Raw genomic sequence first — 13916 nt, 5'->3', positions numbered from 1 at the left:
AGCTGGAGAGGGATCACGGGAAGGCTCCAAGCATGTCCAGCCCTTCTCGCTCAGTCCCGATCAGCCAGACCCCGACGGCAAGCTAACCTACTGGTCAGAGCATCTGCCCCCTGGTGGTCAGTGCACGTCATAGTGAGCAGTTGAGTGGCCTTAGCATATCATTAGTATATTATGCTTTGATTGGTTGAACGGAAAACTGGATGACCGGACACTTAGCATATTAGGCTTTTATTATATAGGATAATTTGATGAAACTTGGTTCATGATAGAAGTTACTTACAAGAAAATACATGACTCGTAAACCATCTTTAAAATAAATTTAAGAATGAAACAAGTTTTAAATAGTACATCAGTCACTTATTTTCTTATAAGCAATTTATCTATTGTGGTCAATATAAGACTTGTGTTACTCTGCTTTCAATCATATTTGCTTTAAAGGATCATTTTGGTTTGAGGTAAATATATCATTCATTTCACTGAGTACCATCTTATATACAAAACTGCTACTTTCAGAGATACTCTTAAAATTAAATGTATTCTATTCTATTTGAATAGTATGGAGCATTAAAATTAGTTTAATCATCAAAATATTTTATAGTTTATTCTAATAAATTATGTATGACATAACCATTATTTTATTTCATTCAAAAAATCTCAGACTAACAAATCATTTGGATTTTAATAGTACAACAATTTTTATTACCTTTCATTGAGTCAGAACAGTAAAAATTGCTTTGTTTTTGTATTCAATGTCAAAACAGCGACTTATAGATTAAATTATTAGGTGTCACTAAGAATTCAATAAACTATTTACTTAAATACCCTGATTTTACTAAATAGCAGAATAAAAGTAGTTGAGAATCTCCCTTACAACCACTGGCATCATTGATTGAACTCAACTATGGAGATCTTGGTCACAACTAAGCCAACCCTTTAAAAGTGGTGGATAATAGCAATAATATGATTGAGAGTTACTGGTTATAATGTATTAGGAAGATATAATAATAAGCAAATTAAAAATGAGATATAATGATAAGGAAAGAGAACTGAGGAACTTTCTATCCACATCACACCAAGGAATTCTCACTCCCATGGTACAACGAAAGTGTTCAATGTTCCATTTAACAGAGGAAGGTATTAAATAAAAATGATAATTATGCTTCAGTACATGTCTTAATATCATTCATGCTAGTAAAATTTAAGCCCTGCATGTAATCATAGACATTCTGATTTGCTTCATCTTTTGAAGATCTTAGTGTTGTGATCAGAGCATGGAAAATTATGAAATTCCAGGATGTGGTTGCAGATTAAAGAGGGAAGTAGGGATAGGAGAGCACATGAGAAGCTACATTGAGTGACACCTACAAATACTCTTCTTTTAACACTGAGAACATTGGGAACACTGAGTAAATATTAAATATTAAAAAATTGAAACACTAACATTATCACCATGTTTTTATTAGTCTGATATCTTCTGATTTTTTGTGCCATGCAAAATGATTTTTTTATTGCTAACAAACAATTATAAGCACAGCTAGAACTTTATTGTGGATTTGGATTGTGGATTTGGATCACAGAGTGATTTGCTTATGCCAAATTTAGGAACAAGATACAGAAAAATGCCATCACGTTAAAACTCAAACATGTTATCAGTTCCAACCCAATAAAAACAGCATCCCCCTAACTTTTTGCATGTCATTCTCAAAATCAGTCAAATTTGAAATGATCCTTGACTTCTCTAACTCCTTATCCTTATGCCTTAGCCAAAACATCCACTGGGCCTAGAAGTTGGGGAAACAGACATAGCAAGAGAAATGAGTAAATGAGATAGAAATAATTTCAATCATTGCTGTCAAGTACGTTGAGTATTTGCATTCTATCATAGTTGCTGAAAGAAGCTATGTTTGACATCGTGGTTTATCCAGCATTATGCTTCACTTCCTAGATAATTAACAAAGTATAGAGGCATTGACAAGGGAACCATCCAGAAAATTGAAAGAAATGCTCCCAGGAGCTCAACAGCTTTCGGGGAAAAATTCCAGGACATACGGATACAAGGGAGCAATTTGAAGTGACCTGGGATGTATCTATCGTGTTTGTTCTTGTGTCTGCAATGGTCACCAATCACGTGTAGAATTTATAAGCTGTTTTTCTTGGCTATATGTGAAAGTACAAAGGCTTGAGGCACTCTTTTCTATGTTTCAGCTTATTAGAGAAGGTAAGCATTTTTAAAGGGATAAAAAACTAATTCAGGAAGGAAGCCAAGAAGAAAATAAATCTAAAGAGGCTAGGGAATCCAAACTACCATTAAGAATATGGCCAATAAAATAAATTGATACGGTAAAGAAAGACAACTTATATTCAGAGTGCTGAACATAGGTAAGCATCTCAACAATTGTCTTCCTCACAAATGAAGAGTTATGATGTTCTAACTAAGAATGGTAAGTCTGGTCTTTCTGAAAGATTGGCAATCGCATCTCATGCTTTATGTAACAATGAGGAGCATTCAGAAAAGCTTCCTGAAATGAGGTTATTTACTGGTTAGCAAGCAATTGAACACAGGTTTGACACAATTTACTAGGTGGCTTGCTTAGGGTATTCCTGACATATGTATCAAGATGTAAAGGAGAACTAGTGAAGATTCATCAAGCTCACTGAATGCTGACACATGTGGGAATGAATGACAACACCAAAGAAACTTGGGATCTTTAGTCACACTGAAATTCTGAATAGGAAAATGAAAGACATGAGAGCACAGGTGTTGTTTTCATTTCTTCTTCTAGTTTAATCTCATGACTTTAGAAATTAAAGGAACAGCTATAACCTGCCTATTAACAATAGTGTTGAAAACAGGACTTCTATTTCTGGTTCTTGGCTTAGAATAACTAAAAAAAATGGGCTCCTGAATTTTTATGTACATTTTATGAACAATGTTTCTGACAGGAGAATGAAATTGAACTGCATTAGGTAAGATTATGTTTGGCTTAAACAAACCTAATATTTATTTCTCCTTCCAACAAACATCTGGAGACATGACAACTCTGTTCTACAGAAACATCTGGGAATTTGCAGGCTCCATTCAGCTCATTGTTCCACAATCTCACTGTTTCACAATCTCCCTGTTCTCACAATCTAAGGTAGAATCCAACTTCCAGCAGGAGAATGGAATAAAAAATGAAAAAGTGGGTACAAAGAGCTCCTGCTGGCTATCTCTTATGGAAGATTTCTCATTGTTGCTATGGAACCCTTCACATGTCGCACTAGCTAGAACTTGGTCACATGGCCACACTGAACTGCAAGGGAGACTGGGAAATGTAATGTTTATTTTGTGCAGCAATCTAAAAATTATATTGCTAGGAAGAAGAGGAGAAAGGAAATAAAGGAACAATGAATATTCTTTGCTCATGAAATTGGGGAGAAAAATTCCTATGTATGGTTTAATGAAAGAATGAATGACATAATGAATGACAATGTGTTGTCATAAGCTTGAAGATTTAAGGAGATAAGACAAAGAGAGAACAGAAAACCCAGTATGCCTAATGAAAGAAGGGGTGGGGTTAAAATGTTTAACTTCAAATGGTATAAAAAGCATAGTTCGATGATTAATAGTAGATGCAAAGGAAATGCATTGTATATTAAAGATGAAGACATATCTCAAATTTGCCAATAACAAATAAATGAAAGGAATAGCTAATATGTTGGTGTCGAAATTTTCTAATATACTCATATATCATTTATTTATAATTTATTCCTTGTCAATTTACATACAAAATTTGAGGTATTTGAATTAAAACTTTAAAAAGTATGATAGCCAGGAATACTCAAAATCAGACAGAAATATAAAGATCCAAACTGCAATGAAAAAATGAGTTGCATGTCAACAAAACATAGGAGATATGATTTACATGAATGAAGTCCTGGGCATTTTATAACCTCAATATAAGCCACCAGTATGTCACTGGTTTTAAAATAGTTTATATAATATTAAGGGAATTAAGAAATTCAACTCACTCCTTCTCAATAAATTGTATGTATACTACCCAGAAGTTTCCAAGGTGTTTGGGGGGATTAATTTAACTAAAGGCATAAAAACAAATCTTTTCCAACTTTTATCTAGTTTTTCTAAAATTAATTATATATTTTTTCCATTTTAGAAAAAATTGTTTGAGTGCTTTCACAGTTTTATCAAATATGGATGCTTGGTAATTAGGAAGATGAGATAAATTTGCTCATGACCCAGTTTACTCATTCTTTCATTATTTAATCAAATCACAGTTGTTTTCACTATTATATAAATAGGTTCATTCATTGTCATGTGCTGTTAAATTTACAACCTTAACAGGCTGTCGGTTAACAATAGGAAGCATAGAAATTACTGACCTAAACATTAATAGGAAACATTAAGATAATTCCACAATTCATTTCTAGATAAATTTCTCTAGGTCAGTAAGTACCTGTGCTTAGAATGGGGTTCAGCAATAGTAAATACTCAACAAATATTTGTTAAATAATTTGTATGTTGCAGAATATATTCTGACAATCATACTAGAATTGGCTTTATTTTTTTGGTGGGGTGTATAATGATTCTGTTCACTAGCAATACTTCATTTGTGAAGCACTATTTGCAAATAGCAGAATGATAGTATCTCTCCTCTATCATGTTAGAAACTATGTAAGATTGTAAAAATAAGTGAGCTAATTTTTAAAGCACAGACTAGAATTATTCCAATATCAGATCAGAGTAAGAAAGTATGTTTTGACATCTTTAATGCTATGACATTTATATTTTAATTTATATTTATTTTAATACATTTTAACTTCTGCACATATCACATATGATTCTGAAATTTATTTGTTCACAAACCCATGCTTTATTGAATAATTAATTTAAAAAGAAGCACTCATCATTTGTTAAAAGGGAACAGTTGATATACGTCTCTATATCTAAAACTAGAAGCCCGATGCACGAAATTCATGCAAAGGGCTCAGCCCTCGCAGCCCCGGCTTCATCCGGAAGGTTGTCCGGACAGTCATTTTGCTCTTCAGCCATTCGGTCTATTTGCATATTATGCTTTTATTGTTATAGATATGACTTGTTATAATTAAACAGCTTTTATAAAAAATACCCTTGAAAATATACTAATCTGAAATAAAATTTCTTTTTTGATAGACACACTTTTTATTATATCAAAACTTCAAAATAATGAAATGATAACAATTTTTCCTTAAAAATGGTGAAATTACATTACAGTGGTTAAGGTCCATACTAAGGGAAATAATGACTAATAATCTGTCTTAGACTATTATATCTATGTTGGTCTAGTTCCTGCTGAGAAGCTGGTTTTAAGGCAATGATATATAGCTGGTGAAGAGTCTGGAGTCCATGTTGAGTGAGGAAGGGCTGAAGAAGCTGCAGATGCTTTGCCCAATGAGTGCATGACCAGTATCTTTATCTACTTGAAAGACTTTATGTGGAAAAGATATTGATTTATTCTAACTATATACACACATTTAGTAACACCTAGGATCAGAGCTACCAATAAATGAAATGAGCCACTTCAAAATTGGTAATGTTCAATAATGTGGGTATACAGCAGACAGATAAATCAGTTGGACAAAACAAGATGACCAATAAAAGGCAAAAGATAGGCATTGCATCAGTAAAAAAGAAATGGAATATTTAATAAGTAATGGTGAAAAAACTGGCTATTTTCAGGAAAAAATACCAGTTTAGAGTTTCATCTTTACCATACCCCCATGTTAATTCCAGATGAATTTAAAATATATACTTAAAACTAAAAATATAAAATGTATTTCAGACAGTGAAATGAAAAAAAAAGACTTTTAAGTTAAATAAATAATAAATTAGCAAAAAATATCTATAGATATGGTTACACAAAATTAATCATTTTTGAATAAATTAATCAGAGAAGTGCAGGATTAGAGAAACAGTGAGGTTTAGGGACAGACTATGAGATGTCCAGAGTGCCAAAAGATGCATAGAAGAAAGTTATCATTATCTAAAAAAACTCTTGGATTTAGCACTTAGGAGGTCAATGATGAGCCTGAAGAGAGAAAGCCAATAAAGACATTAGAAGTTAGAATGCAAGAGTTAAATTGAGGAAAGTGAGATTTACTCTACACTTTGAGTAGAGTAAATGTGGTACTAGTTAAAGGGAACTGGAGAAGTCTTTTGAAAAGATTCCAGAGTTAAGAGCATTTTATTCAACTGGCCCACAGGCAAAGACCCTAGAGACTGTGAGAAATTCAAGGGCCTACAAATATATTTAAACCTTTAAAATTAAGTATTAGCAATGAGAATTGAAAAGAAAATTAAAACAAAGATTAGCAAATACTTAACATATAAAACATACCATTAAGTCAAATTCATAAAATTTATAATTTTTTCCATAAAATTTGAAAATGATTTGATAATTTTTCATTTTGTAAGAGATCCTAAGAATGTACAATACTTACAAAAAATTATAGATAATGGTAAATTCAATTGGTTCCTTTAGGCCAAATAATTTCAAAAAAAATTTATACAAAACTTTGAAATAATTATAAAATATTGTATCTGATGAGAAATCTATAATAATAAAAGCATAATATGCAAATTGACTGAACAACTGAATAGCAGAACGACCATCTGGATGACCTTCCAGATGACTACACTATGACACGCACTGGTGCCAGGTCAGCCAAGGTGGGTGCGATGTAATTGGTTGGGAGGCCCCCACCATTGTCCCACAGAGGGAGGCCCAGGCCATTCAGCTGGTGGCCACAAAGAGAGGCCCAGGCTACTCTGCTGGCAGCACTGCAGTGGGTGGGCAGGGCCTCCCTCTGCAGGGCAATTGATCTGGGGCCTGGCGATCAATCGCCCCACAGAGGGAGGCCCAGGCCACTGGCCAGTGATGCTGTGGCAGATGTGTGGGGGTGGCCAGCAATCGCCCCGCAGAGGGAGGCCCAGGCCAGCCAACCGATCACATCCCACACCTGTCACCTGCAGAGGGAGGCAACCGGTGGTGGGGGGTAGGGGGCAGTGCCACACAGATGGCAAGCAGTGGCAGTGGTGAGAGTGGGGCCAGCTGCCGGTAGCCGGGAGAAGGAAAGCCCTGATAGGCCCTGATCACTGGCCAGGCCTAGGGACCCTACCCAAGGGATCCCGGATTGCGAGAGGGTGCAGGCCAGGCTGAGAGACACCCCCTGCTTCCTGTGCATGAATTTTGTGCACCAGGCCTCTAGTATCTTAATATTTAATCTGTGTAGGTTAGTCTCAGGAAATAGCAGTACCTAACCTCTATGAAGATCTTACAACAGCCCTAATTAAGGAAAACATTTGGAAAGTGGGTTTCTCTTCCTTTTTTCAAGGAAGATATCTAAGGAAAACTAGGAGGAGAGAGAATCATCAGTCTACTGTTCTTTGAGGGCAATTATTTTGAACTTAAAACAGCAAGCACACATACAATAATAACTGCAGTAATTATATGCAAGATATGTGAAAGACATAAGACTGAGATACAGGATTTTAATATGTCACAACTACAGCATATATTTAGAAAAATTCTTTGCTATCCTTATAATTGTGTAAAAAATCATAGCAGTATAAATATATACCTTAGCCTTATTCTTTAATTAAAGCCATACTAACATTAAACTAGAAACCAAGCTGATCAAACATGAATGTTTAACATAGGTTACTATTTACTTACATAATTTAATTATAATTTGCAAGAAATTCTCCAGACATTATGGAGCGTATTGGGGATTTCTGTATGCATGTGCCATGGAGTTTTAATTTATAAGCCCATGTATATAGAGTGCTATACAAAATAGCCAAAGATATTCAACCCACAAATATATGGGTACAATATATAAAGTGCAGTCAAACTGCAACTAAACACCCAAGAAAAATAGAATTAATTTACAAAAACTGTTTTCAAACTTTTTATTATTGAGATCCCTTTAAAATCCTGAAAGTTATTGAGGATTTCAAAGAGCTTTATTCCATATGGGTTATAATTACTGCTGTTTCCTACATTAGAAATATAAAGTGAGACATTTTTAAAATGTTTATGTATTAACTTATTTAAAAATCATAATAACACATTATAGGTCAATGTGAACATCAACAGACAGTATTAACATAGGAAAAATAAAAGCTGGGTTTATACAGTTTTTGTCATTTTCTCTTCCTATCTACACTGCACATCCAATTAATTTTCCTAAAACACAATTTATATTCTGACTTTTTTTCCTAATTTTTTTATTGATTAAGTTATTACATATGTGTCCTTAACCCCATGGTACCTCCCATACCCCCCCCCACTCATGTCCTCACCCCCCTGTTGTCTGTGTCCATTGGTTAGGCCTATATGCTTGCATATAAGTCCTTTGGTTGATCTCTCCCCCTTACCCCCACCCTCCCCTACCTTCCCTCTGAGGTTTGACGGTCTGATTGATGCTTCTCTGTCTCTGGATCTCTTTTTGTTCATCAGTCAGTTTATGTTGTTCATTCATTCATAGTGAGATCATGTGATATTTATCTTTCTCTGACTGGTTTATTTTGCTCAGCATAATGCTCTCCAGTTCCATCCATGCTGTTGCAAATGGTAAGAACTCCTCCTTTTTTACCGCACTGTAGTATTCCATTGTGTAGATGTACCACAGTTTTCTAATCCACTCATCTGCTGATGGGCACTTAGTCTGTTTCCAAATCTTAGCTATGGTGAATTGTGCTGCTATGAACATAGGGGTGCATATATCCTCTATTGGTGTTTCTAGTTTCTTGGGATATTGACATTTTTCAAATTTCAAACCTCCAATGACTCACTGTCTACAAACAAAAGTTAAAATTCCTTAAATTGACAATAAAGGCCCTCAACAATCTAGTCTTAGTCCTTTCCACCTTCTTCTATTACTTAGAGACACTTCCTACTCCAGACAGCTTTAGTTTCTCTCTTCTGAGCATGACTTTGGAATCTCTGACTCAATGGTCTTACATATACTTTTCCAATTAGAATGATGTTTCCACCCTATGTTTCCATCGCACCTATTTCAACCTTATCCATCCTTCAAGATCTCACTCAAGTTTTGTCTGTTCCTCAACTCCTCCCTTGATCACCTGGGATATTCAATACATCTTCCTTCTGAATTTCTATTGAAGTGATTTTCCATCCTATTCTTTTTAGCAATTGGCACATATTGCTGGGTATCATTCATTTTCTTTTTCTGTAGTAAGAGAAAATTCTAATTGAATTTTGATATACATTTTATTCATGTCCAGATATTTTTATGACATCAGGTTTCTAAATATTACTGGACCTCAGTGATTTTTCCATCCCAAAGCACCTGAGAGATAATACACATATACAGTCACCTGTATACAGAATATTTGTATTTCCTAACTTCCCAAAGTGTGTTTCTATTATAATCTTACTCCTCATAGCTGTCCATATTTCACAAAGAGAAGTCATAAACTTGGTAGGCAGATCTTAATCCATCACTGAAGACATTATTAGTAGTAACTAATAATAAACCCCAGATATACTACATATTTGGGACAAGAATAAGTAATAAAAATGCCAGTATAAAAAGTGTCTTGCACATTCAATCATATTATATTGTTAATTAAAATCTAGACTGTATTTTAAATTAACATACTTTTAAAAGAAAGTTTTAGATTAACAGAAAAATTGGGTAGATAGTAGTTCCCATTATATCATCCCAACCTCTCCTCACAGTTCCTCTATTATTAACAACTTGCATTAATATGGAACATTTGTTAAAATTGAAGAGTCAATAATGAATCATATTATTAACTAAAGTCCATAGTTTACACTAAAGTTTACTCTTTTCTACTAGTATATGTAGTTCCATGTGTTTTGACAAATGTCTAACATCATGTATCCACTATTACAACACCATACAGAATAGTTTCATTGTGTTAAAAATCCCATTCTTCACATTTTCATCCCTTCTCATCTCTCCCCAAACTCTTGTCTGTGTAGTTGAACCCTCCCCAGAATGTATTTTTCTATTATAACATCACTCCTCATAACTGTCTATATTTCACAAAGTTGAAATCATACAGTATGTAGCCTTTCATAAATCTAGGCTCACCAGAAAAGATAAACTTATATATTTTTCTTGTACAAAGAAAAAATATACAGTAAATAAAAACCATGTACAATTAACTTATTTGGATAGCCACCTTACTATTGACACACTATATATTTTTATTTATATTTTCCAAGCAACTGCCTGGCTTGTGGGTTGGAGGGCAGGATATAATAAGCTTAAATAGTTCATTCTTCTACAGATCTTTGTGGATTTGTAGGAACATTACTTTTCCCTTCTGCATTTGAAGAAAAGAGTCGTCATTGTAGTTTCTTCATTCTTAGGGTTTGTTTTTTTTCTTTTGAATAAAAGAGGGCACAGCACAAGGGAAGAACAGACTAGAAAGTCAGGGCTGATAGGGTATTGATTCTGCCAACACTACTTAATATTCTCCCAGGCATTCTACTTTTAACTCTGTTGATTTCCTAGTGAAAGATATTATTTAAATACATCAAACAATTAAGAATATCCCTGAATCAGGAACCTTATCATTTCAGGTCTATTTTAATCCCAGTTAAAGATAGAATCTTTAAAGATTGAGCATATTTTCATATGCCTATTTGCCATCTGTGGATCTACGTTGATAAGGCACCTACCAGTTCAGATATTGCTCACTGTGAACTGGGTTGTTAAAAATCTAAACCCTTTCTAATATTATAAACCCCGACATGTGGAGGGATATGATGAACAATATTTATCACCTATGAAGTATCAGAGTGCAACAAAAATAAGATGGGCAATGGACAGGTAGGGGATAGAGAAAAAAAGGGTTTGGAGGTGAGACAATATAAGCATATTGTCATGACTGGACCTGAAAGAGAAGTTGTCTGCATATCATAATCAACAATTCCTCTATCACAGTTACATTGTGTGAACACTGGTCTATAAAAGAAAAGCCAGCAAACATTATAGATTCCATTCCCTAATTACAATTGAGCATGGAAGATATCCTAAGCCTATTCATCAGCACTCTTCTATCTACGAAAAAATATAACATTGAATAAAGGCCGGGAAGCAGGAGTAAATGGATTGATGATAAGGAAAACACTGACCTCTTCATTTAATTTTGCAGTGGTAAGTGGGTTTAGAAACCCATTGCTCCATATGTTCTTAAATAGATACATTTGCAATTTAGAAGATATTGCAAATATGTTAAATCAGTGAATTTTTTCAGTATCATTCATGGTATTAGTACAAACATAACCTAATCAGATTCAGAGGCATTGTAAATGATTTCCCTTAGCTATTCCTTTCATGAACACAAAGAAGAGTTAGTTACCAGATACAGTGCTCTCAAAGGGCACGGGTTGTCTCTGAAGTGACCTCGAACAGACTGGCTCTCAGTGAAGATTCGTTAACTGCTGTATGACTGCACCAGTATCACAGCCTTCATGTGTTTGTAAACAATTGCTAAAGTTTCCCGGAGCCTTCTTTTCAGGGCTGTGTTTTCCAAAAAGTTTTTTTCTCATTCAATTAAGGTATATCTACAGATGTGTTTGCTGCCTATATTAGATTTTTAACTTCTGGAATTCAGAAACCAGGGCAATTTTCCTTAATTTGTATCCTAAAATTATAGTACAGTACTATGCATCCTGACTATACTTTATAAATACCTAGAAAGATTAATATCCATTCCTTTGCATTTTATATATAGAGCCCAGTTTCTGGATGAGCAGCTCTGAATGCTCAACTAAATGAGCCCTGACAGGTGCCAAGCACAGTATACTGGAAAGTGGCTTCTATATGCAGCACATATGTGAGACAGATAACAAATATTAGCCAGGCTACATTCATCCCGATGAAAAGAGTAACAACTTTATTCTCTAGATAAGAAAACCAAAGCAAAAAGAATAAGAGGATGAATTAAAGGCATAGAGTAAAACATCAGATTTTCCTTTTATTAAATGAATATTTTATAAAATAGCTTTTGGAGTCTCAATTTATACAGATAATTTTGACTTGGAATTTTCTTTGTATTGTGTGAGTGGCAGGAAAGAGAATGTCTCATGTTTGCACCTTCATGTTGAAAGTATAATTAATGGAAATTACATAAAAAGGTTCACTAAACTTTTAATTCCCAAATCATCTTTAAAAATTTCTTGAGGTTTTACTGTATTTAGTATGAGTCATTAAAATATATCACTTAAGAAAAATATACATAATGCAAAATAATAGTGTAACATTCTTGTGGGAACTACAAGTTTTGTAAAACTAATTTCAAAATTACTTAGGTACACATTTATAAAATAACATATGAGTAGGATTCATAATTTTGTTTTAAATTATCTTTTCATGTATCACAAAACTATTAATCTTTTTTGAAGTTTAGGCTCTGTTTACCATCATTTACAATTGCTTTGACTGGATTTTTATTCAATTTCAGTATATTCAAGAGATATTCTGTTAGCAATATTTTTAAAGAGATAGTTTAAGTAGAAAAATAAAGATGTCAGCTTATTATGCTTTTATAGTATTACTAGATGTCCGGTGCACAAATTCATGCACAGGTGAGGTCCCTTGGCCTGGCCAGCGATGTGGGCTGATTGGGGCCATCTTGCCCAGTCCTGATTGGGGCCCAATCAGGTTAATCAAGGCCGGCTGGCTGGGGAGGGACCATGGGAAGGCCCTAGGGCATATCCGGCCCTAGAGTCCTGATCAGCCTGACCCCAGCAGCAAGCTAACCTACCAGTTGGAGCACCTGCCCCCTGGTGGTCAGTGTGCATCATAGCGACTAGTCGAGCGGTCGACTGAACAGTTGGACACTTAGCATATTACGCTTTTATTATATAGGATATAACGATTAAGAGCCAGGCCATCTCGATTCAAATTCCACTTCTGCCACTTACCAGCTGAGAGAATTTGGACAAATTACTAAATTTCTCTCTGCCTGAGCTTCTTGATCTGTAAACTGGGGATAACAAGAGTACATGCCTCATAGTCTGGGTGGTGAGTAAATGTGTTAATACATAAGTGCTGGAACAATTCTTAGCTATTTTTTAATGTTATTATTCTTGTAAATTAGAAATGTAATTCTAGAGAAGAAAAAACTAAATTCATATATGTAACTATTTCATTGAATCCAGATAAGTATATTTTTCTACAAAATAAAAAATCAGTAGTTTGCACATATATAATAAGAAGTAGTGATCTGGTGTTTGTGTGTATGTGCTAAGTAAATAATCACATTAATAATCTTAACTTCCAATTGAACAGAAATAAAGACAAACGGCCATTCTTGCATAATGTGCAAAGCTGAGTGAATAACTGACATGTCTTTCTGTGATTCCTTGCAGATATTATGGAAATCAGGACAGTGGAAGTTGGAATTGTGGCAATCAAAGGGGTGGAAAGTGAATATTTTCTTGCAATGAACAAGGAAGGAAAACTCTATGCAAAGGTATTAATAATTGATAGCATAGCCTTAATTTTCCAAACTTATTTTTACCAAGAACATCTTGCCTCTCTGAAAAGTAAAAAATGGAATTAATTTTTCTCTAACCATATAATGATTTCATTACAATATTTTATATTCAAGCATTAAGAAAAATGTTTTCTGTGTGACTCTGGACAAATTGTTTAGCTTTCTGGACTTCGGTTTCTTCATCTGTGAAATGAGCTAAACTAGCTAACTTCTAAGGATTCTTCCAGCTCTAATATTCCATGTGCATTTTAGATATTTAAAATCTTAAATTTCCTTCCATCAGTACTAAAGCTCTATTGTTAGAGTTCACCCAGTTTGCACATGGCTGACATGGAAATTCTTGGGGCGGGGGGAATTCAGAAGTTTGTTTATCAAT

At 34.3% G+C, this 13916-nt stretch overlaps 2 protein-coding genes across 2 annotated transcripts in view; one reads left to right on the top strand and one right to left on the bottom strand.

Annotated features, from left to right (window-relative positions):
• The window catches only part of FAM227B (family with sequence similarity 227 member B), a 204156-nt gene that overhangs the window by 110386 nt on the left and 79854 nt on the right, over positions 1–13916 (bottom strand). The gene's annotated exons all lie outside the window — the stretch shown is intronic.
• FGF7 (fibroblast growth factor 7) overlaps positions 1–13916 on the top strand; it is a 63579-nt gene that overhangs the window by 47874 nt on the left and 1789 nt on the right. The window contains exon 3 of the mRNA XM_006085987.3: positions 13413–13516. Coding sequence (XP_006086049.1) covers positions 13413–13516 — 104 coding nt within the window. The remainder of the gene's footprint in view (positions 1–13412; positions 13517–13916) is intronic.

This window comes from Myotis lucifugus, unplaced genomic scaffold, assembly GCF_000147115.1.
Source record: "Myotis lucifugus unplaced genomic scaffold, Myoluc2.0 scaffold_23, whole genome shotgun sequence".
In the NCBI taxonomy this organism is placed as follows: domain Eukaryota; kingdom Metazoa; phylum Chordata; class Mammalia; order Chiroptera; family Vespertilionidae; genus Myotis; species Myotis lucifugus.
This window is presented reverse-complemented; position numbering and strand designations above follow the sequence as displayed.